This window comes from Biomphalaria glabrata, chromosome 2 (genome assembly GCF_947242115.1).
Source record: "Biomphalaria glabrata chromosome 2, xgBioGlab47.1, whole genome shotgun sequence".
Lineage (NCBI taxonomy): Eukaryota > Metazoa > Mollusca > Gastropoda > Planorbidae > Biomphalaria > Biomphalaria glabrata.
Window position 1 is genome coordinate 17,543,801 of NC_074712.1, and position 27,813 is coordinate 17,571,613.

Consider the following 27,813-nt stretch of genomic DNA (forward strand, 5'->3'; position numbering starts at 1 on the left):
CATTTTTATATAGTTACATATTAACTTAATATTAAAAACCAATTAAAAACTCTCTCTTTTGTTTCATATGAGATTCATGTTGGAGTTTATTCAGTGTGAGTAAATAATGTTTAAAATGGTTTTGATATAAGTTTATGATCTTTGAATAGATGGGAGACAAGGAAGTTGAATACCACAAAGATTTCAGACTTATCCTGCAGACAAAGTTAGCTAACCCTCACTACAAACCTGAGATGCAGGCACAGACAACTTTGATCAACTTTACTGTAACAAGGTAACTGTAACAATTTGGCTACTTGACTCATCTTTACATTAGATAATTTTTATTTTTTTTTCCTGAAAAATAAAATTATTTTTTTTTTACAGAGATGGTTTGGAAGATCAATTGCTTGGAGCAGTCGTATCAAAGGAAAGACCTGACCTTGAAAAACTTAAATCTGACCTAACACGGCAACAAAATGAGTTTAAAATTACTTTGAAGGGTATGTCAGAAACTTCAGATTCTAGCCTACCAATTTTTAAAAAAGTCAATTTCAAACCAAGATATAAGTCTACATGAAGAACTTATATTGAAATGAAAATACTGATAGATAAAAAAAAAATAATTTTAAATAAAAACTTTTAGGGTTAGAAAATATCAACAAATTTGTGTCTTCTTCATTTTAAAGTTCACATTTTTTATTATATCAATAATAATAAGCAGCTGTAATAAGCATGCAAGTAATGCTGTAATACTTTTTTCTGAAAATGTCATTAATATGCTTCAGTAAAACTCCATGGTGACTTATAATACACACTTACAGTGGAAATCATTTTTACAAAAATTCTTGGTTTTTTATTACAGTCTTGCCTATATGCTTAAGATGTCATAAATAAAATGTTATTCCAATAAACTAAGACCAAAATCATATTTAATGAAATTTTGTTTAATAAATTTGATTAAAAATATTTGATATTTAAAATAGAATAATTCTTAGATTTCACATGTAGAGTTAATTTGGGATACTTTTTACTACTTAGGTTTGGAAGACAATTTGTTAGCTCGTCTCTCAGCTGCTGAAGGAAACTTCCTGGGAGACTATGCTCTGGTTGAGAATTTGGAGACCACTAAGAGAACTGCTGCTGAGATAGAGGTGAAAGCTGCAGAAGCCAAGGTTACAGAAGTGGAAATCAATAATGCTCGTGAGAACTACAGAGCTGCTGCTGCCAGAGCATCACTGCTGTACTTCATTATGAATGATCTTCATAAGATCAATCCCATGTACCAGTTCTCACTCAAGGTCAGATTACTTCTAACTTTTTTAGAAATGTTTTTATAATAGCTGAGTTGTAAAGCACTTGGCCCCCAAACTGTGAGATACGGGTCAAATCTTAGTGAAAACTGGAATTTTTAATTTTGGGATTACAAGAATGCCCAACCTTAACTTTTTAGTTGGGGAAAGTAAAGATGATTGGTTGTCATGCTGGCCACATGAATTCCTGCTAACTGTTGGCCAAAGAAACAGATAACCTTTACATCATCCCCTTAGATCACAAGGTCTGAAAGGGGTACTTCATATATTTAACTATTTTTTTTAATAGTGTTTTATAAACATTTCAAATATTGCTTTTTTTTGTTTTTATAATTATTGTAATAAGATTTACTTTATTAGTAGTAAAAAAAATTGTTTCTTAATTAATATTTTAAGAAAATTTGAAAAACATTTTTGCATTAGAAAAAAAAAACTCTTTCAAATCAATGTATAAAAATAAAATAAATGTATATATACTAAGTGTTTTTTTCTTTTGATACGTAAGTAGAATCACTTTTAGAAAACCATCTTCTCTTTTTGTGTGCAGGCTTTCAGTGTTGTTTTCTCTTTTTGTGTGCAGGCTTTCAGTGTTGTTTTCGATAAAGCTATCGACAGAGCTGAGCCTGCTGAAGACCTGAAGCACCGTGTCAATAACTTGATAGACTGTATTACATACTCTGTCTACATCTACACCACCAGAGGTCTCTTTGAAAAGGATAAGCTTATATTCAGTACTCAAATGACTTTCTTGGTGAGCACTTGCCTGTGTACATAGACAGCATTTAAAATAAATCATTAAATGTTATTTTACTTGCAAAGGTTGTCCTATACAATGCTAGATTTATATAATAAAAAATTGCCAGTGATTTGCTAATGTAAAACAAGATTTCAGAAACATTCATTTACACATGCTGAATTGGTCTTGGCAGATACTTTTGAAAGGAAAGTCACTCAACCCAGTAGAGCTAGATTTCTTGTTGAGATTCCCATTTGTTCCAAATCTAACATCTCCTGTAGATTTCTTGAACAACAACTGTTGGGGTGGCATCAAGGTACAAATTTTGATTTTCTAAGATCCCTTTTTTTTGTTAGAAAATTAAGACATCTTTTTAGGGAAAGAAGCCGTTTTTTCAGCAAAAATATTTTGTATTTTTTTCTTCATTCTTGACTCCAGGCTCTAGCAGCGATGGAAGAATTCCGTAATCTTGATAGGGACATTGAGGGCTCTGCTAAAAGATGGAAGAAGTTTGTTGAAAGTGAGTGCCCTGAGAAAGAGAAATTCCCACAAGAATGGAAGAACAAGACTTCCCTCCAGAAGCTCTGCATGATGAGAGCTCTTAGACCAGACAGAATGACATATGCCTTAACGTAAGTTAAGACAATATTGCTTCAACCTTCTGAGTATAAGCTTTAACATAGATTGCCCTTTGATTTTATAGAATGGCATATATTTTAGTATATAACTGTTTGGTACCTCAATATATGAAAACTCTAACAATCAAATAAATTCCCTATTTCCAGACTTTGGGTAAATAATCAACTTTGATTTTTTATCTTGAAGTGATGGGAGAACATACAATATATATATATATATATTGGGGATTTCACTCTAAACAAAAAGTTGAATCCATTGGAATAGAAGTTTGAAAGTAGATATTAATGATGTAAAACAGTGTATAATTTTTAAAAAAATATATATTTATAATCATTTTGGGAGGCACAATGGCTGAATGGTAAAGCTTATTTAGACTTCCAAACTGAGAGTTTCTGGGTTTTAATCCTGTTAAGACTGGGACTTTTAATTTCGGAATCTTTAGGACAACTCAGAGTCCACCCAGCTCTAACAGGTATCTGACATTGGGTGGTCATTGTGATGGCCACACTACACCCTCACTAACTATGAGCCACAGAAACAGATGACCTTTACATTAACTGCCCTATATATCACAAGGTCTGAAAGAACTTTATTTTTACTTTTTTTATAATTATTTTTAAACATGACATTGAAAAACAATTATTTTGGTCAAAACCCTTCTTTTTATTTTCCAGGAACTTCATTGAAGAAATGCTAGGCACTAAGTATGTGGAAGGACGTGCCATGGAGTTTTCCAAATCATTTGAAGAATCAGCTCCTTCCACACCTATCTTCTTTATTCTGTCCCCTGGTGTTGACCCTCTGAAGGATGTGGAAAGTCTGGGAAAGAAACTTGGCTTCACCACAGACAATAACAATTTCCACAATATTTCTCTAGGTCAAGGTCAGGAAGTTGTCGCTGAACAAGCCATGGATCTGGCCGCCAAGGAAGGTCATTGGGTGGTGCTACAGGTTGGCTGAATCTATTTTACAAATTTTCCACTTTTGATTCATTGATAAGTATCTGTTAATAAAGAAACTGATTCATTGCAACATGTCAATTTTCTCCATTCTATTTAGACTTCTATAAATAATCTGAAATTAAATTAGAAGCAGTATAAAACATTTAGAGCTTTTAATTGGGTTATTATAAATTGTAGTATACTTTCAAAATTATGATCATATTTATATCTTTGTGTCTAAATATAAATCTTAATATAATATTTATTTATTTATTTTTAGAGATTACATTAAACAACTAAAGAACTATTCAAACAAAAACTGCTTGATATATTTTATTGTAGAATGTCCATCTCGTGGCCAAATGGTTATCACAACTTGAAAAGAAGATTGAAGAGTATTCTGCAGTTGGTCATGAAAAGTATAGACTTTTCATCAGTGCTGAGCCTGCAGGAAGCCCAGATTCTCACATTATTCCTCAAGGTATCCTCGAGTCAGCCATTAAAATCACTAATGAGCCTCCAACTGGAATGTATGCCAACCTCCACAAAGCTCTAGATAACTTCAATCAGGTAGTAACTTCAACTGAAGACTTTGCCAAAGATAGTTATTGGGCAAACTCTTTTTCTCTCATAATATTTGCCTCTAATATTCATTTTAAATAGACTCTTACTACCATACATCAGTAACTTTCTATTTTCTTTTGATTTTCGAACATTAAAGTAGCTAGACTATTTTTACTGTAATTCTAAATCATTTCTTAAAATTTTTTACAAAAAAAGTTGTTGTTAAGCTCATTAAACCTTTTCAAATTAGAATTAGGCAAAAATATTTCATATCACCAGATCTATATAAATCTTTGTAGGTTTTTTCAGTTGCAGTTAATAATTATTTCTGGTAATTATATTGAAGAAACAAATGTTCCGTTTTATTTTCTTTAATTTTCTAACTTTATTCAGGACACATTGGAAATGTGTGCCCGTGAAACAGAGTTCAAGGCCATCCTGTTCGCCCTCTGCTACTTCCATGCTGTGGTCTGTGAGAGGAGAAAGTTTGGACCCCAGGGCTGGAACAGAGTGTATCCTTACAACACAGGTGACTTGACCATAAGTGTCAATGTGCTCTACAACTACTTGGAAGCCAATGTCAAGGTAACAATCTTTAGGTTGTGCCCGGTTAAAATTACATCCAACTGTAAGTAAATGAGCCAATGCATTGCTTCATTGAGATTTTATTCTTATACACTATAAAAATGTTTTGGCAATAAGACTAATACATAAAAATTGTAATTTGATGTTGTTTTTTTTGTTATATATTTAAATATCAACTCATAAGCCACTTTTTGTCTTTGAGCTATCACTTTGTCCCAACATAGTTTCATTGGTTTTAAGTTAAGATATCACTTTCAGAAGTGTTTTTGAAGATTGAAATGGCTTTTTTAAATTCTAAAACAGTTGTAAATCAACTTAATTATATACTAATAAATTAAATATATTTTTGTTTTGTTTTTCACCATATCTTTTTTTAAGTTCTTTTGCTTTGATTTGACTAGGTACCTTGGGAAGATCTCCGTTATCTCTTTGGAGAAATTATGTATGGTGGGCATATCACAGATGATTGGGATAGAAAATTGTGTCGTACTTACCTTGAAGTATACATGCACTCTGACATGGTAAAGCATTTGTAATCTGTTTATAATTAACTAGACTATTAACTGCCTCATCAATACGCTAGTTTTTTTATTCCTGGGAACTCATTGATGGCTAAAAAAACATATATGTTTCATAGCCTTTTCTAAAAATCTGGCATTTATATTCATGTTTTTGATACCCTGTTTAAATAGTGCCTCCATCATTCTCACACTCACAATATATTTATCAGACTAGGTGAGTTTACTAATCATTATATATTTGTTTCTTTTCTTGTTTAAATTTAAGGCTGTTCTTATTTTGCAGTTGGATGCAGAGCTATTCTTGGCACCCAACTTCCCAATTCCACCCAACTCAGACTACAAAGGTTACCATGCCTACATAGATGACAACCTCCCCCCTGAGAGCCCTTACCTTTATGGTCTTCATCCAAATGCTGAGATTGAGTTCTTGACAACCAGGTCAGAGAACCTGTTCAGGACAGTCTTTGAGATGCAGCCTCGTGATGCTGGAGCTGGTGCAGGTGGTGGAGTCAGCAGAGAAGAGAAGGTGAGACTATGTGGCTAAAGTTTCATTCTCGTTCTGTGTAATAGCTTTACATGTCAAAGAAACATTATAAATTTCAAATAAGGGCTTTACAAAGAAAAATTGTCAATACTCTTAACCCTTTTTAAACACTAAAAATGAAGACTTAAAAAGAATAAAATGTAGCTAGGGATCTATCATGCCTCTTCAGACTTCCTGAATTCCATTTTAACTGGTCTGGAAAATCTTATGCTTTTAACTTGTATATATATACATATGTGCAAGGCGCACAATCATTTGATTTTTCTCCAGTGCTTTTAGAAGAGAGATTTTTTAGCCTTTCAAGTTCTCACTCACATTGAGTTTGATGATGATAATAATAAATATCTTATTAAGTAGAAAAAGAATGAATATATCTTGAAGTATTAAAAGTATTTGAAAAATTGGGTGTGTGGTATAGGAGAGTCTAATGCCTTCACTGAAAAAACTTTTCTTAATTGTCTTAATGCAAAAGCAGATGAGGTTGAAGGTATTGAGGATGTAGAAAGAATTGAGTTGAAAAAAGATAATGATAAAAAATACACTGGGTAGTAGTAAAGCTAGCATCTATTTCACATTTAAGAAAAGCTTTATTTCACAGCCCAAAGAAGACATCTCTCAAAATACACCTACTAATTCTAGTCACTCAAAAGATTAATGTACTTATTTAGAAAATATCAACTCATTTTTGCACTCTCTGCCTACCTTGTCTGAGTATGTAAATCTCTCATTGTTTGCTCAAGTCCTTAAGTTGCTTACTAAATTTAAGAGTGCCATTCTTATATTATTTATCTTTATTTTTTTTAAGCATTTTTTAAATTCAAAGTAATAATTTCTGAATAGTCAAAGAAATGTGTAATCATTTATATGACATCGTTTTTCCTAATATATTTTTTTTAATTCTGTATCTCTAAAATACATTTTGGCAAATATATATTTGGATTCTTATTAAAAAAAAAAACACCCTAAAATTATATTGTTTTAATATTTTTGTAATATTATAGGTCAAGACCATTTTGGATGAAATTGTAGAGAAACTTCCTGATGAGTTTAATATGCAAGAAATTATGGCTAAAGTGCCACTAGAAGACAGGACTCCATATGTGGTGGTTGCCTTCCAAGAATGTGAACGTATGAACATGCTGATGAGTGAAATGAGGAGATCACTGAAAGAATTAGATTTGGGTTTGAAGGTAAACTGTTTTTGAGTGTATATATGTTCTGCTTGTAGAAATCATATTAAACATACATTTATAATTTTGCTGTTTTATGGAGACATATAAGGCTAAAAGAAATCCTATATATTGGCTTTTTAGGACTAGCAAAGGTTATTGTTATATTTTAAACTACTTCAGGTTCTTTTTAAGCATCTCTTTGATCTATCAGATGTTGGTGTTATATATCATTGAAATATAATGCTGTGGGAACATATGAATTTATATGATACGTAAAATTAAGTCCTATAAATTTGTAATACATTGTTATGACCCTATTGGCGGCGTAAAAGGGGTTAACTATAGGCTCAGCTGACACACACATGAATAACTCAGGTCAGCGGGGCCATGGACAAGGGACAGTACTACGATTACACTATTACAGGCAAATATGACCAATGTTATGGTCATGTGATCGAAAGCCTGCGTGTACGAGGACACAGTGTGTTGGAAAGTGGCAGTTCAAGACCGGAGAGCGTCGAGACCAGGACTGTTAGTCGGCCATGAAGTTGGTCCTGGTTGAGTCCTCATGTGTTGATGTACAAGTCCAGAAAGAGAGACAGTAGAGTTTTGTACGGTGATGTACAGAGTGACATTTTAGTTGTTGATGTGTTTGATGCCAATTGTCTAGTATAGGCTGTTATCTACTTATTCACTCATTATTAAAGTACCAGATTATTTGGAGCCTTGTTCTCAAGTTCTTGATGTGTTGTGTTGTGTTTAGCAGTGTTTACAGAAGGCCTGAGTAGGAGAGAGAGATTGTAACAATATAAAAATGGTATATTAATTAATGATATATATACTGATATACAAAAGTATGTGGGAGGAGATAGCCCAAGACCAGACTGTGTGTGCTGGTTTGAACTTTGCCATATATGTATTAATGATATATACTGATATACGAAAGTATGTGGGAGAAGAAAGTCCAAGACCAGACAGCATAGAGATGGACTGTGCATGCTGGTACGAGCAAAAGAAACAAAGCTGCTTCAGTCAAGAGAAAGAAAAATAAAGCTGCCATGTCAGCTAGCCCTAGGATTGTGGCAAACTCTGCCACTCCAGAATTGGCTTGATCAGTCACTTCAGATTCTACCCCATCTCAAGACGAAATCAAAGCCAGTGACTTGTCTGGGTGCATCCATTGTCTTTCAAGACAGAAGGAGCCATATATACTGATAATGGTCCAACATATTTACGATTTATAAAATAAATATTGCTCAAATGTATTGTTAAATTTTTAACTTAACTGTAAATCATTGTTAACACAATAGATTTTTTTATATTGAGTTATACTGTTACTTATAAATAGAACATAATGTTCACATGAATACTTTGGTCCTAACTATAGGGTGAACTGACCATTACTGCTGACATGGAGGACCTCAGCAACAGTCTCTTTTTGGATAATGTTCCAGCCAACTGGGCCAAGCGAGCCTATCCATCACTGTACAACTTGGCAGCTTGGTATGCAGACCTTCTGCAAAGAATTAAAGAGCTAGAGACATGGACTTCAGATTTCCAGCTTCCAGCAGCTGTCTGGCTTGGAGGGTTCTTCAATCCACAAAGTTTCCTCACAGCTATCATGCAGCAAATGGCCAGAAAGGTCAGTCTTTTTTTTAATGCCTATAAAATCTTAACATTGATAAAGATTTTTTTATGTTGGTCTTAATTAAGAGTATTAATTGGATTTTTCAACCATTTTCTTGATAAGCTAGCTTTTTACCTGTGAAAGGATATTCATAAATATTCATGAGTATATTTGTATTCAATATTAAATTTAAATATTTATATTGTGATTGGAAAGATTTTTGTTGATCAATTGTATTTTTATTTTATTGATCAATGTCGCTGTATCAATTTATTTTCAGAATGAATGGCCACTAGATCGCATGTGCTTGCAGTGTGATGTTACCAAGAAATCTCGTGAAGACATGGCTGGACCACCAAGAGAAGGAGCTTATGTCCATGGCTTATACATGGAAGGTGCACGCTGGGACATGCAGACAGGCATGATTGGAGAGGCTCGTCTGAAAGAGTTGGCCCCACCCATGCCTGTTATCTTCATTAAGGCCATACCAGTTGATCGTCAGGATCTGAGGACAGTCTATGAGTGTCCCGTCTACAAAACCAAAGCAAGAGGTCCAACATTTGTTTGGACTTTTAATCTGAAATCTAAAGAGAAACCCAGTAAATGGGTTTTGGGCGGTGTGGCCCTGTTGCTACAGGTGTAAAAATGATCTGCCTGGTCATTATTTCTTTTATTTACTAAAAACATCAGCATTTTAGAAAGAATCAATTTTTACAACTTTTGTGTGGTAGTTATGATATAAATTTATACAACTTTTGTGCATTAGTTATAATATAATTGATGAATAGTGTAAAAATATTTTTTATATGATGCTCTACAGATTCTTTTCTCATTCTGTTTTTACATTTTTTGAAAAGTTAAAATAAACAATCAGCGTGAAGAATTTTATTTATTTATTTTTGTATCTATTTGATCAACAATTCTTTTTCTTTTAAAAGATCATTTCAAGCTTGTTTCCAGAACTAAAAAAAAATTATTTCTACTTCCGTCCTACAGCAACAGTTTTTTTTACTATGGATCTCTGTGATATTTGAAATATGTTTGATTATATACAATGGAATCTTTATTTTGTGATACTTGTGTTACTTGTATTGTTTTTTCACAGCTTAGAAATGATTGATGAAAATTATAAGTAACTAAATGTAAGTAGATACTACTAATAAGTGCATGTCAAAACTCGCCAGGTTTCAGTTTAAAAGTATTCTTGATGTTAAATTACTATTTTTTATTTTCCTGTTTCAAAAATGTTGATTATGTTGAAGATGACTTTGTTGTCAATTGTGATGATTTGCTTTATGTATTATGTATATTGGATGAGATATGACTGTGTATAAATTAAAACAGTGTCTAATGGCATATTTGATATTATTATTTTTATAATTAGAACAAAATATTGCACACACAAAATTAAAGATACATATAAAATCCTCCACCTTCCTGTGGGAGGTTTGGGCTGGGATATAGTAATCTTCACTTCAAAAGGAGCATCTGAAACATGTAAAAGAAATGTAGCCATTATATTCAGTTAGACATTCAAAACAGTAACACATTAGTTTTGTTTCAATTTTTTTTTATTTTCTTGTTATATCATAACAGATAAGTGTTCAGAAAAATCTGGTGAACCCTAGGCATTAATTTACTAAATTATACAATTCTTCCATCAACAATAACATTTGGCCCATTTCCCATTATCATGCTAGTACCAACATAAAATTCCATGCTTTAAAGTTTAGGAAACTACACCATTTGTAAATAATGTTTTAAAAAATTTACACATACATAATAGGTTACATAAAGTGAAATTTAAATGAGTATTTTGTATCAATAATTATTTTTCAAGAAAAATGAGATTCTATTAATGATAGAAATGTAATCTTTTTCTGTTCACTTTACCAAAACTCTAGCATATTGTTTTATAACCTTGAATTATATAATTAATTGAAAAAAAACTGGAATATACTTCTTTTCAGAAAGAAGCATTGGTAGAGTGAAGAGAATAGGTGAAAAAAACAATTGTGATAGTGAAACATGGTCTAGGAGCTGCAAACTAACTAAATAGCAAACAAAGATTTAACCACATTATCACAATTAGTGTAAAGTACATGATTTCTTATAAGTAAAAGATATAAAGACCAGCTTTAGATTGAAAAAAATATAGTATTACTGTTTCCTTTATTATGAACAAATTTTTTTTTTTTAGCAAACACAATGTTTAAAAAATATTAGCATTTACACAAAAAAAGGGCTGATTTTTGTAAAAAAAAAAATATATATATATTTATAGCAATTCTATTAAGTCTCATTTATGACTGGATCACATTGGTATAATACTGAGCATTAAAAAAAATAGCATAAGCTTGAATACAATTTCAACTCATTACAAAAAAAAATATTGCTTCCCACATACTGTTTACTCCAATTTTTAAAACACACAAAAAGATATTACTGAGCAGTTTTTGAAAAACAAAGTGACAAACAGCTTGATTATCAAGCCTAAGCTTTGTTCAGCTCAGGTTAAGTCTACCAAGGTATGTTAAGGTAAAAGATAAAATCATGGTCAGATAATACCATCATAAACTGGGGCACTTCAGTTCTCAGTCCTTCTAGTTCTTAGTTCAAAGGAAGAAACGAAACAGTTCATTCAACAACTAAGCACTAGAAAATATTTTGACATATAGCCTCATTTGAAATCAGTCCAAAAAAATATTTTTAAAATATCTTTTCTAGTTTTTAATATAATGTTTGTGTGGCTGAGTAGTAAAAAGTATGACCTCTAAACCCATCTCAAGTACCAGTGAAGCTTGAGATTAGATTGAGACTAAGAGAACATCTATCCAGCTCTAATGGGTATCTGACATTTGCTGGGGATGTAAAAGTGATTACATTTTTTTTTATTCCCTAGAAGAATCACAAATACAAAGTTTTAATTAGTGATAAGGTGAACTGATAGAGATGACAGTAATTGTGAATGCAGAAAACAGATGTAATAATACATAAAAGTGTCCCAGAAACTAATATTGTAACAATTAGGACAAAGACTATATGTCTTTTGTGTAACAAAGAAGACAGAAGCTTATTACCAAGAACTAATAATAGCCATGAAAAATTCCTTTGTTTATGTTTAAGAAAGCCAGAGAATTATCTATTTTTTAAAATTAGGATTTATGTCAATGATTGTTGTATGAAGTATAAAGTTAGGTTGTCTATGGTTCATGTCTGTATACTTTAAAAAAATAAAGAGCTTAATGATAAAAAGAACATCAAAACTAGATTTCTTCAAACATGTGTAAAAAGAATTGATGCCATTTCATATTGCTATATTATAACATCTGATCATATTCCATAATAAAAACTAAATTTGGAAAGTCATGTATCTATTTACAGCACCACTAGATGTTGAATGTGCAGATCACAAACAAAAAACCCAGCCAGGCTAATATCTTATTTATACAAGGACTCTCTTTGAGACTCATAATGTAATCAAACAAGGTGGCAACATGCTATGATCACTATGACAACAGTAGAAGTTTCTATATCAATTGAACCAACAATTTAATTGAAAATGAACAGAGGAAGGAGAAGTTAGCATATAAAAAAATTGTCATATATTTTGTGTGTAATTTTAAAGAAAAAAAATCATTGCTTATCTCTCCTTCCTTTTATTTTGTGATACTTGTCCCTTAATTGATTGATCACCCAAACAATCAACATCTAATTAGTACAGCTTATAATTGGGCAGCGGCATGCCCATAGGCTTTATACATTCATTTCTGTTCATTGCAATGTATCTAATGTAGTCTCAGGAATTCTTAAAAAAAACGATGAATAAATAATCTGCCATTTTTACTAGGAATTTTACTATAGTTATAAAATAAACATTTTTTAAATAGCTGGTTGACAAAAAAACATGACAATATTTCTAATAATAAATAAATAATTAGTATCATTCAATATGACTAGGTAACACATGTGTTAATACTAACATATTGTTAAACATCTTAAAGTCAGTTACCATTTATTAATACAAGTAAATGTTTTTAAATAGACTATAACCTTACAGACATGTTAATCAGTATAATAAGCTACAGTTGAATTTTGTACACTAAATGAAAATATTAATAAGTTATTAACTATACAGAGCTTCCTTGAATTAAAAAAAAAATTCATTTGAATAATTAATGGAAATACTTGAACTATTAGGCTAGAAGACAACAATATATAAATATAAAAAAAGAACAAAGTAACTGGTTTGATTGAAGCTCAAATACAATTTGTTCAGATGAACATTTTTTTCTATGTAACAACATTTACTAGATACAAACTTTTTCCTTGTCTTAATTGTACTGCTAGAATGTTTTTCAACCACTGATTCATCCTGGCATAATTACTTTTCTACATCTAAACAGTACAGATTTTATATACAGTTTTAAATATGATATGCTTTTAGCTAATTATTTTATGTATGCATCAAACAAGAGCCAGAATGAAAAGCAAACATGCAATATTTAAACAGCTTTTCAACCAATTGTTCTCCCACAAAACCATCACGTTAGCATGTTATGTTTTTACTTGACATGTGGCAAACAAAAAGAAGTCATATTTTATTAATGAGGAGTGAATTGATACAGCTATCATTCATTACTAAATGCAACATATACAATCTAATGACGCTTTTTTTTTAAAGTATATGATGACATGAATATTGTAAACATGTTTTAACTGCCAACTCAAAACAAACAGTTTTTTTTTTGTTTTTTCCTCAGCTAAAAGCTGAAAATAATAATCTTGTTTTAAATGCATGTCACTCAGCTTACACAGTCTATGCAACTGTAGTTTCTTGTTAATGCATTAGTTCATCCCTAAGTTTAACCATTAGAACTTGTTAACTCATGGAAAAAATAGTATATATTATGACTCTTTTTCTTAACAGGCATTACAATTGCCCAACCAGCTTATTTTTGGTGCTGGGTTTTTTGTGTATTTTTGTTGTTCCTTTTTTAGTATGATTTTGTTTTATGTTTCTTAAAAAATTAAATTTGTTTAGCCTTCAGTGATAAAGAGTAATGAAAAATGATTCAAAGCATAACTTTAAATTTTAAAAAGAAAAGTTATTTTTTAAAATTCTTTCATGAGTCTTAAACTTGCATTTTAGACAATGTAAGCATATATATATATATATATCTGTTAAAGTAACACCTTGGCTAGTGCTTTATTAATTAAGATAATATGCACAATCAAAAAGTTTGGCATTTTTAGATCCATATATATGTTTAAAATACTAACACATTTTCACTCAAGTGTAACAATAACATATAAATATAAAGGACATTATGCCCTACTCACAAGTTTGAACAATTTTATTTTGTAAATTTAAAAAAAAATCATTTTGACATTAATCATCTGGTTTAACTAGCTCTCCCCCACTGGTTCCTGAACAATCAAAAGAAATAGTTGGACTCATTCCATGCTCAAACTTACACTGAATACAATAATGAAATGTGAACACATTAAAAAAACTGTACAAACAGGATCAAAAATACAATTGTGGAGGAACCAAAGTGCTGTGTACAGTAAAAACTATTGTGGCAAGTGTCAACCTAAAAATGTCTACTACTATATGATCTGACAGGGGTCAGCCTAAGGATGTCTATCTACAAGTGACACAATCAAGGTTGCCATTTAACAAATTAAAAGATAAGAGGACAAAATGTCACCTGGTTCCAATTAGATAATTTAAAAAAAAAAACTTGATTATTTATTTATGGAACCTGCATAAATTAAGTATGCGCTTTCCTTTCATATTCCAGCTGTTGTTGTTGTTTAATTTCTTGGATTTTCAATCATCTTGGTGGAACCATCAGAGATCTACAAGAAAATATATAAGAATAAGTTGGCATTGCTTAGAGGTTTTCAAACATATATTCCTGACAATAAGAAATTTAAAACATATATTTTTTTTTAGCTAAAAACATTATTTAAAGTATATTATAAATCTATATTCTTATTTAGTTTTTTTATTAAAAATCTACTATATCTTGCACTATCAATTAATTTTAATACATAATTAATTTGTTCAGCTCACAAAGATCTATCTGAATTCACTTAATATGATTTTTAATTGTGATAATAATAACTGAAATTATGCAGAAAATGGCTAAGGAATTTTAATTTTAATTACCTTTAAAATAATAAAGTTGAGTAATAATAAAACTTTTAAAATTATTAGTTATACAACACCAAGTCAAACAATGACAAATGTTGAAAAATTGTATTAAAAAAATAGCTTTTTAAATATCCAGCATTGTAATGTGAAAAAAGTTAAAAATAACCATGATTTAAAACCAAAACTCAGTCACATGACACTCCTTGATCCAATGATCACTATTATGGCTACATATCAGATTTACTGCCTGTTACAGTTTAACAATTATATCAGTTGTAGACTGGCGCTCAGGTGCATATGTTCTTATAGATTCACAGATTGAATCACAAGGGACAATTTTATTAGTTAACTAACAAAGATAGAAGTCTTTGCAGAGTCTGACTTCTCCCAATAATGCAATAATTGTGTGGTTATGGAACGAAGTGAGTGGTTACAGAATGATTGAGTGTTGATTGAGCGGTTAAGAATTATTGAGTGGTTAAAGAATGACCTGAGTGGCTACAGAATGACTGAGCGGTTTAAGAATGACTGTGCAGTTAAGAATGATTGAGTGGTTACACAATGATTAAGTGGTTACATAATGAACAGATTGGTTACAGAATGAACTGATTAGAGTGGTTTGAAAATGTGTTTTGATGGTTTACTGGAATTATTTTCCAAGTATCAAAGAATACTAAATAGTGTCTTACAGCATTCTGGTTTCATTATTTCAATTTAATTTGTAACTTTACTTAAGCATTAAGACGATGAAGCACATGCAGTCACTTATAAAGCAGATTTAGTTGTTGCTTTTTTTTTTCAAGGTATTAATGTTAAAATATTTTTTGGGGGGGTCAGTGGATGTTGATCATTTTTACCTTTGACACTTCAATCCCTTTTGAATTTGAAGACTGAAAGACGTTAAAAATCCTATAAAATAATAAATGGAAGTTAATTTTCCATCAGCATATTAAGATTGTAAGACCACTAAATCAATGTAAATAATTCAATGTGAATAATTAATAATAATTAATGTTTAGTGTTTCCTTCTTGAATGTTTATTCTAGTTACATTTCACAATTGGTGTGGCCATGTGAAACACTGCACTCATCCTTAATCTTCAGAAACAAAGACATTTCCATTATTAATTTTACTATTACTACATTACAAGCAAATGGAATTAATACTAAATTAAATGTTTGTCAACAACACAAAAACTTTATACTGTCACTGTAAACAACAAAACTTTATAAAAAGAAAATATTAATAATAAAAAAAAGGCCAAATAAATATGAAATTTTATGCTTTATGAGATTTTATTCTTTTTATTTTCATTTCATTATTCTAGAATGTTACAAAAGTCAGATCATGCTTGAATAATGATAGAAGTAAGAAACTTCAAAAGTGTCAAATTTATAGGAAGAAAGACAGAAAATAGATTACATTGACTTGAGTAATAACATAAACAGTAATAGAACCAACTATCAATGTAGCCAATACTAGAGCACTAGATGACTAGTTCTAAAGCAGTGAGTGCAGGGAGACAACTGTTGGGCACTGCAATTTTTATAAAGATTATGACACACAAACAGTACAACACAAGTGAGACAAGGTGTCCAAATATGTTATAAGTGTGTGTTATATTATGTGCACAACCCTTTGAGTACAATAATAGTAATACAAGAAAAGAAAACCATATATAATGTTTTTTTTTTTTAAAATGCAATAAATAATAGAGTTACAAGTACAATATCAAATGTTAGTCATCTTTAGTACAACACAAAAGAAATACAACATAAATAAATAATGTATATATTTATATAGAAATCTCCTCATAATATGCTATTAATGTTTCATGACAGATAACAAACCCGAGCCTTGTCTTTATACCTCACAAAATACAATGAGGAATCAAACATGCTGCTTTAATGTGATCAGTGAACTAGAGAACAGTCAGAGAATAACTTCATAGTTTTTTCTTCACTGTTTTGTCTTTGAATTTCATTATACAAACTTTCTTTGAACCTCTATGTACACATGTTTGAACACTTCAATAGTTTGTATACTGTTAGGAAGACTTGAAGGTGGGCTATGTGGGGTATTTACTTGTTTCTAATATAAACATTTTCTTATCTCCCCCCCCCCCCCCAAAAAAAAAAACATGACAATGTTTCTAGTAATATAACAAGTACCGTGCAATATGATAAGGCATTCAATGAGTTCATATTAATATGTTGTTACAAACACCATGACCTTACAGTCAGTTACGATGTATTATTATCACCCTATTTTCTTTAAAAATTTACCCCCCCCCCCCCCCCCCACGGAAGTATACAATAATAAAACTAGATCCTTAAAAAAATTCTAATAACAAATTTAAAATACAGAAAATAAAAAAGTGAAATAATAATTAAAAAACTAGAGAAACAAAAGAAGAATATCACACAATTTTACCACTACACTTCTACCATAGTCTTTAGCAATCAACAAAACTAATAACAATTAATGGATGCATTATCTCTTCTTTTCAAGGATTGACTAATTAAAGCCAAATGTATGTGTCAACGAGAACCTAATGGTTTAGACATCTAGTAAAAATGCTAGGTTGAGCATACAACACCAAAGTGTAAGGTATCATGATAAAGAGCAAGAAAAAGATGGACTGAAAGCGCTCATCTGCTACATGAATTGGGCAATATCTATGTAAATGTCATCTCCTACATACAAAAAAAAAAGTGTGCAAATAAACAATGTTTAAAAATGGGTCAGTCTGAGACTTAATTGGATCAGAAAGATTGTTTCCAATAATTTAATATGTATATGTAAGCATTAGAAAATGTAAAAATTACTGGCAAACTGCAATCCAATTTCGCTTAATAACACACCAAGTGTTGTACAGACTGTATGGAAATACATTCTTAAAAGACACACCCAACTACCTAGCTTCGTAACAATCAACCATTTTTTAGAACAATTTAAAAAAAAAAAAAGGAAATATAAAGTTATTACAGCAGTAAATAAAGTAGGAGACTCATAGAAAAGAAACACAGCAGTAAGATGTTGCTTTAAACTCAGAAATGATCATTGTAATCCAACTCATGGCATGCAATTATCACTAAAACATTAATCTCATTACATTACAAGAAATGGCATGCTGGTTGTAAGAGTTCAAGTAAGGGTTAGAAAGCCACCAACAGTTACAGTCATTTCACATTTTATCAAATAGTTTTTTTTCAAATGATAAATCTAATAGAAGAAATCAAGTATTTTGAATACCAAATCATGTTTCAAAAAAAAAAAGTAAATACACCAAAACTGTAGTGAGTACTATACTTAGCAAGTGAGCTACAAAATAAGCAATTTTGTATCAATTTAAGTTGCAATTACAGACAACTGTGAAGACTTTTTCAGTACTATTTTAACATCCCAAGTTGTATCTACTAAAAAAAAAATAATGTGTACTTTGTGATAACATTACCCTACAGCCAAGTCCAGAACAGATTATGCTCATTACCACTCCACCCAAGGTTTTACAGTCTTGAATTACTTTTACTACTGATTTTTAATGAGTACAAAGCCAACTCCCAATTAGCATTACATATTTTCTTAAGTTAATAACTTCACTCTTAATGTTTATACAAGTATCCTATAGCTGTTGGTGATATTTGACATTAAAAAGAAAAAAACAACAATTAATGAAGCAAAGACTAGAGCACTCTAATGAATTGACTGGGGTATCACCTGGAGGGGCAGGAGGAACCTGCAATGGATTGGTTGCTAGCTGTACCAGCTGACAGTGAAGAGAAACCACTTTGACATGACTGTAAACTCGTCATGGAGCCTCTAAAATCAGAACAATGAATACATAAATAGTTTATGAATAATTGTTATTTAAAACAGTATTTGGGACTAAATACAACATGCCATTTTCAAACCAGAACTAAAACAAACTGTACTGATTACACAAAAAACTATATCCAGATCGGGACACATCATGTACTAGTACTTGAGTTATAATGCATCTTTCTATTTTCCATCTCTTGAATAATTTCTTTTGAGAGTTTGTGGATAGTATCACTTGTTATAGTATACATAAATATAAGAGTATCTTTTTTACTTTCTGTTGTAAACAAATGTAAACACAAATGCATTTACTTGAATCAATACTTTTGAACTTCCCCTTCCAATTCATTAAGAATGAGAGAGCACTGGGTGATCAATGAAATATATAAAGCATACTGGACTCATGACTAGTACATTTTAGTTTGAGTTGCCTTACCTGAACGCAGCTGAAGGGAGGAGCTCTGTGTGGTACATGACCTTTGACTTGTGAGAGCTGAGTGGAAAATCAAATGAGGGCTTGGTTGTATCGAAATACTTCCACTGTAAAATGTAGCGCCCAGGCTGTGAGGTCACATGTGATCCCTATAGAAGTAAATAGAAAAATGAAAGGAAATTTTTTTAATTTATTACTTCCAATATTCTACGAGTGACTGAAATAAGATATGCCTATAATTTAATATTGGATATGGACAAGCTAGCTTAGAGAATATAAGCACTCTACTGACAAACTTCATTTCTCAAGGCCTAGATAAAAACATTATTGAAACTCTGGATTTCAGGATGTTTTTCTGTCATAGTTCTAATGTGCATTTGATGTTTGTGGTGGAAATTTTAGATGGTTGATAGTAGTAAAGAATACAAAGCCAACAACAATTATAACTTTGTTAACAGAAACTGTTTCAATCTACTTCTATAAGTTTGAAAGGTAAACATGTTTTTTTAATGTTTAAGGAGGGACAGCAGGGCTCTACCCAGAAGTAATGTGTTGTTTTTAAGTCAGTTCACCAACCTGCACACTGTCACCATCCCGACATATATTTGGAGGTTCTACTATACTGATGTCTCGCCCAACAACCATTGTCTTGTCAATGTACTGCACACAGCCCATAGTGCCAGATGTACCACCTACATAATGTTGGTGAAGAGGCTGCTGTGGAGCTGCCTTTCGGCAGAGAAAAACTGTAAATGTCACATCTCCTTTCAGAATATCAAAATCCCAGGTAACCACACTTCCTTTTTCTGGCACCTCAATCAACACCTAAAGACAGACATAATGAATTTAATGAAAGAAATGTATACATATTTATAATAATTGTATAAATATCCATATAATGTACTCATCGTTATTTTGTAGGAAATGTAAAATATAATAAAAATGAAACAAGAAAAAAAAAATCAATCATCTAAAAAATTACTAAATAAGATATTTCTTTAAATCAATATCTAATAAGAGCACAGTCCATTATTTAATATAGTCTAGTTATTCTATTCACAGCTCTAAAAAAGTTAACAAACAGGATCGTATGTACTAAAATTAGAATTTTAGACAGTTTATTAATATTAAGCTGAAGAAAAATATTTTTTTTTTTATTATTATCTACTAGAAATGGCACCATACCTTTAGAAAATGCTAATTCTAATGTTAGGATGCCAAGTTATTTAACAATGATCTATATCAATAAAATTCCTAGATGGTATTATAAATGAGCCTAAACCCTATAATGCCGCGAAAAAACAACAATTCACTGACAACTTATTCTGACAACTATTATAGTTCAGTGATAGAAAATTCCATTCCTTGTCATGTCACACAGTCAAGAAGAAACAATATAGAGTAATTTCATTTACAATGATAAAAAAATCAGCAAAATAATAATAGCAGGCCAAAATTCTCTGATTCATGTCGATATGGCCTTAACCTTTGGGTAAAATTCCAGTTCAAACTGTACACCTGACTACATTAGACTACCACTCAATGTACAATGGGTTTGGCTACCAGACAATGCATGCCTTTGTCTAATTAGTTAAAATGGTTCGATTCAAGAGGTCTAACTTTTAAAAAAACTATTTGACTAGCCTCATGTGGAAAGTCCTTAGCCACTGCAGCAGTCTGGTACAAGCTGTCAGTACTAAGAGTCTGCTCCTCTGGAGATCTGTCCACCAAGTCTTCTTGATACAAAGACTTTGGCACCAGGCCACCCTCTGGGACATCACACTAAGAAGACACAGAACAAAATTAGTACCAATAATATATATATTGAACGGTCTGAACTTCAGATTTTGCCAAAATCAATTTTTTTTTTACCAAGCGTGAAGAAGAAATGTTAATTATCTTGACTAATTATCATAGATCCAGAATTATCTTGTTATATACTGATGTCAGTCAATTAAATTATTTGCTTAAGCATTAAGCTTTAGTAGAAGAATATTAAGCTTAATTAATAGTAAAAGTAAAAAAAGTAAAGTTTCCCCTTTCAGACCTTGCGATTTATGGGGCAGATGATGTTAAGGTCATCTGTTTCTTTGGGCCAACAGTTAACAAGCAGGTTATGTGGCCAGCACAACGACCAACCGCCTTTACTTTCCTCAACTTAAGTTAGGTACCCATTAGAGTTGGGTGGACTCAAGGGCGCCCCAAAAATTCTGAAATTCAAAATCCCAGTCTTCACTGAGATTCGAACCCGGGACCTCAGTTTCCTAAGTCAAACGCTTAACCATTAGACCACCGCACCACCAAGCTTAATTAATACATTGCTCATATTACTTACATAGCAGTCACCACCTAAAAAATCTGGTATGTACTGCTTATCCATAAACTCCACCAGACCACCAGTGCCTAGGTAATCCTTGCCGCCATATATCATGAATTTATTGCGCGTGTTCTCATCTATGAATGGACTGACTAGTGTCCACAACACAGGAAACACCCTCGGAGCACGAACAATGAGAAGTCTGCCCATAGTCTCTGGATAGTTAGCCTGAACTGTCTCAATGATTCTCAGTAGAGCACGAATACCTGGGCGCCACAAATGCCTCATACTAAGCCCTTCTAAGTCAACAATGCAGGTGCAGGCACTATTTGAAAAACAATTTTATACATACAATAACTTGAGGCACATTTTCTAAGCATGCTATAAAATAAAGTTATATATTTATATATACAAATATAAGTTTGGTACATTCTAACCTAACTGGATATCCCCTCTTTTGAGTGGCTTCCTCAGCTCTTCGTAGGCCTTCTTCATTAACAGACAAAACCTGATATTAAAAAAAAAAAAGTAGCTTTGAAAAAAAATTAAATATAATAAAACAAGAAACATTTATAACTCAGGTATCAACAATTTAAGCAAATAGTGAAAAAAAAATAATCAACTTACATGTCTAAGAATAGCTTCTTCCCCAACAGATCTCATGAGCCCTTTCACATCCATCTGCCCAAGTTTAATGATATACAATGGGCGACCATCTGAAATGTATATTTTTTAAAAACTGAAAGCAGAAGTAAAAACCTATAAAAAGCAAATGACAGCCTTTATATTGATTTTATTGTATCCAGTCAAGTTTAAGCTTTTTTTATATGTTCTTAATAATTAGCCTGTAGTGTTCTTTTCTAGTCTTTGACAAAAAAAAACAACATTTAATGCAGATATTCTTGCTTTACCTTTGTCACAGTAGTGCCAGCCTCCTGGATAATATCTCTCTAGCACTTCAGGAAGCTTGTAGCCTTCTAAGATTTTGTCGATGTTGTGCAGTTTACGCCAGGCTAGAGAATGAACTAACATCTCTCGAGCCTTTTCCACATTAAACTCCCTTGCTCTTAAAAATCTCAAAATGTGCGCATCCTTGGGTATCTAAAATTTAAGTAAATTAATTTATTTTTTTTTTAAATTTATCTCTTATTTTCTTTTGGTATGCAACAATTGATACCATAATTCACTTCTTGTGGGGATGAGCTACCACAACTTATGATGTTTTTACTTACCTTGCCTTTGTGTGTTTTCTGTAACCACCTTCTTAGCTGCACAAGCTGACTTTCTTCAACCATTGTGAGATGGCCCAGAAATCTAGCAATGTAATCATCATCAATTTTATCCACATCTGTTTTAATCACAGGTCCACCTTCAGGTGAGAGAACAACTAAAAAAAAATTATAATTAAAATGATTAAAGAAAAAAAAATGAATTTAATATACAAATTTACATCTATGTAAACATGCAACATTAGACTATAACAATCAAGTTCAACTTGATGCTACCTTCTGGTGGTGTAAGAGATTTCCTTTGAATAGATGCTGCTGTTGCGCCCAGCACTAAACTATGTTGGCTATGCTGACTCCCAATGCTATCTGAACGGCTTCTCAGCCCACTGTCTTGACTAGGATCCTCTTCTTTTTCAGCATTTTCAACTCCTGCTGGTGCGCTCCATGGAGGTATATAGGTTACTCCTTCACTTATAAGTTCGTTGATGTAATATTCTATAACTTCTTTACCCTTGAAATAATAATTATAATTATAATAATATATTTTTTTAAATACAAATGAAAATAAGCAATGACTTCATTGGAGATTATATGTCATACATTTTGTTTTTTTTAAGCCTCTAGATGTCTGCTACAAACCGCAAACAACCTCTATATCAAAACCATTATTATAATTTATAATATTTATATTATTATAATTTTAAAAATTCATAAGTAAAATTCTTTTCCATTATAAGTGGCCAAAAAAAAATGTGTTGACATGGCCAACTAGTTATGATATTAGTTTGCTAGTAAATAAATGACTTGCCTTTTTGACACTTGAGGTGTACTGCTTCATTGCAATCTTCTCCACTGTACTCTCAAAGCCAAAAAAGTGTTTAATATCCAGACTGGCATCCTGTTCAAAGCATGTCCAGTTGGGGTTCTCTGGGTGAACCTAATGTCATCATATAAATTCTATTCAATACCACAAGTTTAAACAAAAAATAATAAGTAGCAGCATGAAATCAAACTCATAAATGGATTTAAATTGTTTACAAATCAGATAAAAATTACAGCAATGCAATGTTCAAAACAAAGGCCGAAAGATAACTTAGTAGATACCGAATAGTGACAGTGTTCTTGAATTGTAAGTCTAGAGGAGAAGCTTTCATTATGAGCAACAATATCCAATGTTCTAGTACGTCGATTCAAATGATTCTTTTGAATAAATATCACATGGTCAACACCAGCAATCTAGAAATGAAAAAAAAAATGTTATTTTGATTTTAATTAAGAAACAATGAAAACTTGAGGGGAAAATGACTCAGCATTTTGTAGGAATCAATTCCATAAATTTCTTGCACGAAAAAACTAAGACATTCCACAATAAAGCCTTTTCTGAGATGTAGAGAAATAGCTTTTATATGTTTATGTTTTCTTTCTAGATTCAGGGACCTGAGAAATTGTTGTAATGAAATGAAATTACTTTTATTCAATTGATTAGTTGTAGTGTTCAAAGGTGTACACATGAAATACTTTACATTAAAAAAAAATACCCATTTCTGCCAGCATATTAAATTATTATTACTAGCTTAACCATAATTGTTGTTTAATTAATTATATCCTAGGCATTTTCTCCTACATCAAATGCAGTGATTAATCTCTAATATCCACTCACAGTTAGTGAAGTGCTAACTCTATATTTCTGATCAAAGGTTACAATTACATTGGTTTAATAAATTCTAATTTTTTTTTATTTACATAGAAATAACTTTCAAGGCCTCACTGAGGTGCTAACTAAATGATTATAATAAGATGATATGTTGTTGTTGTTTATACAAATAAAAGTTATGTGGTTACTGGTGTACTAAGTTCTTCTCTGTGTGTTAATTATTTTGACACAGTATTTAACTGCTTAACTAGTTTTGACCGATTTGACAATTTTTTCAACTAAATCAACTTTTCATTCATTTGAATAAATCTTAAAGTAGTTAGTGTATAAAAATCATTAAGAACTTTAATAGACACACGTATTAATTGTACTCGAGTCTCTTGGAAACACAAAGTTTATTTCATTAAAAATATTCTGTGCAACTACCAAAAAATTACTAACATGCCAACAAAAATTGCAAGCTTTATCATTCATTTAAATGTTTATAAATCATTTGAAATATGTTCACTTACCTTCTTGAGAAGATATGGTGCATCGACATTCAGCTTACATCTTCTCTCCACTATGTGCTCAGCACCATCTTCAGATTTAAACTCATGTGTTATGTCACTGCCTAGAAATACTGGAATCATTTTGCAGGTGGGAAACCTCTTTTGATAAGCCTGTTGATGTAATATAGCAGTCTATATGTCTTACATTATTTTCTGAAAGCCTGCAGCCAATCTACAATAAATAAGTTTTTTTTTTTATCCTTATGTATATTAGAGCTAGAGTATAACTAGAGTGTAACTAGAGCTTAGTCTTGCACATAGGTCTGCGGAACCCTAGTGTTCCACAAACAAATGTTGATATGGTGCACAAAGGTACACTCGTTCAAGATAATAAAGTATGGTTTTCCACCATGACACTAATGTTGTTTGCTTATTGCTGACTGTGAACCTATATCTTATCCTTAATCAACAGTAAACACTGATCTAGAGAGATTTAGTCTAGAATTTTATTAGATTATAATTTATTATACTTATAGTCATAGACGACAGAATCAATATTGAGAGTATTGTCTAGATTACTCTAGATCCAGACCTACTGACAACATATTTTATAAATCACATGTGTTTCCTCATCTATCTAGAAGCCAAAAATAAAAGTCTCATTGAGCTGATGCGTCATGACCCTTCCCCTTGTTTACCAAGAGGGAAAAATTATTTTTTCTGTGTGTCTACTTTGACCTGAAGATGAACTTTGCCTTCTCAAGGAAAAGGAAGCACTAAATGTTGGAAATGAAATAAAATGGTGCATGCACAGTAGCAATATAGCAATTAAGGTATAAATAATAAAATAAAGGAGTGTTAATAGGTGATGTGTTTGGATAGCCTTACAAAATGTCACTGTCTGTTAACTCTGTTTTACTCCAAGTCTAGACAGAAATATAGATTATTATAGATCTAGATAGATTAGATCAAGATCGAAAAGTAAAAGATATCTAGATCATAGATCTAGTTACTTTTCTAGTAAGTAGGAGTAGTATCATCTAATATCTAAATCTAGTCATACATCTAGAATCTAGATTTAGATTAAGAATATTTAAATTTAAGAATGAGTTGGGAATAATAGTTTAGACAGTTCAAGTTTAGACTTTAGTCACTTTAAGACTTAAGTAGTTAGTATAGTCACATAGTCATGATAGTGACAGTCTTATACTAGATCTATAGTATATTTATTATAAAGTTATTATAATATTTAATCTATATTTATTATTTATAGAACTCTAGCACAACTATGGTAGATCTTATAACTGAACACCGACTTTTGGGAACTAGGTCAATTTTTATATAAATTTTATTTTTTTTATTTGGTGAAGGTTTAACTTACAAAAAAACTGAAAGCAGATTCTTATTCTGCAACTAAAGGACTATAAAAATAGCTGTGTTCCTTTGTATTACCACCCATAGTCAAGATTTTATTTTAAAATAAATTAGGTCACTTCATGCTCCTATTTTGAACGCAGTTTTTGGGCTTTCTCCTTTAGTTGAACAGTGAGCACTGGTGTTGAACACCAATTTGTAATTGCTAATAAATTATATCGGTGTTACTTAAAAATTATTTAGATTGTAGATCTAAATTATTTAGATTGTAGTAAAAGAAGTAGATTCAATTTTGCAATATGTATTTATAGTCTATTTCCTCATATACTCTCTCTCTTTATATTTATATATATATATAATATATATAAATATATATATTGTTATGACATGATTAGGAAGTAGTTAGGAATTAGTTATTTGTTTCGGGAATAGGGTAAAGTTTTAATTAGCGACAAGTGACGTGACAGATCTTTTAAAAAGAAGAACGCTCTAAACGACGCTAGAAGGAGGACGCTTATTGTAGAGTAGTAGACTTGACTACAACATTATTGACATCGGACGATTCCCTTTTGAGTATTAAACATATTTGTAGAACAACATATCAGCGTCGACTACCTATTTGATTGTTTCGGCCTTTCACCGGTGTTACTGAAGTGTTGAGTTCAGCGTTACCTACAGTCAGATCTACACTAGACAGATTGTCAAGAAGCAACACCGCGCGGAGGCCTTAACTTTATATATCGTATATAGTTTATTTATTTAAATACCTATATAATCTAGATCTATATGTAGAAACAGACAGAAATAAATTTATATAGATTATAGAGCTATAAATTAATTATTTTAATTTAATAAACATGATATTTTCTACAAAGAAAAAAAAAAAGCGACCCATTCAACAAAAAGGAGAATTCGATGGGGTGTTCAAAAGTTATAAGAGCCTCCTCTAGTTGGCTCTAGATCTAGAATTAACTAGATCTAGATTCTAGAACTAGCTAGAGTGACTAGAGTAGAATTTAGATCTTGTTATTCTAATACTAGCCTGGGGCCTACAATTAACAATAATATAACTCACTGCCATAACAAGTTCAAAAGAGTGTTTGTACACCCTGACGGGTGATTGATATGTCTGGACCATTGTACTGAATGAGTCTGATTCCGAGTGATCAGTGATTGCAGTCACTGAGTCAGTCAGCTGTTCAAGTTTAACTTAAGAAATGTGTAAACAATGCCAACTGTGTGCCTAATTCCATTTTCGGTTTAAACATCTAAGTCATTCCGAGTGAAGTGTATAGAATCTACATTTAGATAGATCTATAAATTCTATATTAATTAGAATCTAGATCTAGATCTAGGGGAATCTAGTTTTCTCTATCCATTGTTATGATCTAAGTCTAGATCTAGAGATCTATAATTCCATTTCCTTCCTGAGTTCAATTACGGAAGGGGAAGTAACTTTGCGCAAAGATTGTAATCTATAATCGATAATGTTTCTTAATTCGAATCGATAAATGTTATGACCCTAAGATTAATATATTTATAGAAATTATTTTATGTATATATATATAGATAGATAGATAGATCTAGATCTATATAGATTTTCTATTAGTTTTGCAAAGACTAGGTGAAAGGTTAAAATGTTCCAAATCTTTAATTTTAGAAACAAAAAGGCTATTTTAAATACCGTTATTAAATTTAAAGCTAGATAT

General features: G+C 31.3%; 2 protein-coding genes across 3 annotated transcripts in view; one reads left to right on the top strand and one right to left on the bottom strand.

The window, feature by feature from the left end:
- LOC106056266 (dynein beta chain, ciliary) overlaps positions 1-9,977 on the top strand; it is a 37,200-nt gene extending 27,223 nt beyond the window's left edge. Inside the window, exons 45-58 of the mRNA XM_013212914.2 lie at positions 150-274; positions 367-482; positions 1,021-1,280; positions 1,873-2,043; positions 2,222-2,344; positions 2,467-2,660; positions 3,342-3,618; positions 3,951-4,178; positions 4,566-4,757; positions 5,159-5,278; positions 5,562-5,804; positions 6,824-7,012; positions 8,382-8,636; positions 8,902-9,977. Of these exons, the coding sequence (XP_013068368.2) occupies positions 150-274; positions 367-482; positions 1,021-1,280; positions 1,873-2,043; positions 2,222-2,344; positions 2,467-2,660; positions 3,342-3,618; positions 3,951-4,178; positions 4,566-4,757; positions 5,159-5,278; positions 5,562-5,804; positions 6,824-7,012; positions 8,382-8,636; positions 8,902-9,264 (2,856 nt within the window). The 3' untranslated portion in view covers positions 9,265-9,977. The remainder of the gene's footprint in view (positions 1-149; positions 275-366; positions 483-1,020; positions 1,281-1,872; positions 2,044-2,221; positions 2,345-2,466; positions 2,661-3,341; positions 3,619-3,950; positions 4,179-4,565; positions 4,758-5,158; positions 5,279-5,561; positions 5,805-6,823; positions 7,013-8,381; positions 8,637-8,901) is intronic.
- A 901-nt stretch (positions 9,978-10,878) lies between these two features.
- Positions 10,879-27,560, bottom strand: LOC106056265 (SEC14-like protein 1). 2 transcript variants are annotated; one of them, XM_013212912.2, is made up of 16 exons: positions 27,180-27,560; positions 24,752-24,901; positions 23,690-23,821; positions 23,394-23,522; positions 22,862-23,096; positions 22,589-22,743; positions 22,268-22,457; positions 21,984-22,072; positions 21,794-21,864; positions 21,375-21,681; positions 20,684-20,821; positions 19,616-19,864; positions 19,043-19,188; positions 18,505-18,606; positions 15,642-15,693; positions 10,879-14,486 (listed from the first exon to the last, which is right to left on the bottom strand). In XM_013212912.2, exons 1-16 carry the CDS (start codon positions 27,240-27,242, stop codon positions 14,442-14,444), a joined length of 2,253 nt encoding a protein of 750 aa, XP_013068366.2. In that variant the 5' UTR covers positions 27,243-27,560; the 3' UTR covers positions 10,879-14,441. The 2 variants fall into 2 exon arrangements, with proteins under 2 accessions (XP_013068366.2, XP_013068367.2); XM_013212913.2 differs by lacking the exon at positions 15,642-15,693.
- Between the last annotated feature and the right edge of the window lie 253 nt (positions 27,561-27,813).

What these genes read in the sequence shown, in the direction of transcription:
- LOC106056265 (XM_013212912.2), bottom strand. Translation starts at nt 27,242, where the DNA reads ATGGTCCAGACATATCAATCACCCGTCAGGGTGTACAAACACTCTTTT. An exon ending in AAGAACACTGTCACTATTCG is followed by an intron (nt 23,523 to 23,689) that starts GTATCTACTAAG and finishes TGATGACATTAG; the next exon opens with GTTCACCCAGAGAACCCCAA. An exon ending in ACACCTCAAGTGTCAAAAAG is followed by an intron (nt 23,097 to 23,393) that starts GCAAGTCATTTA and finishes TATTATTTCAAG; the next exon opens with GGTAAAGAAGTTATAGAATA.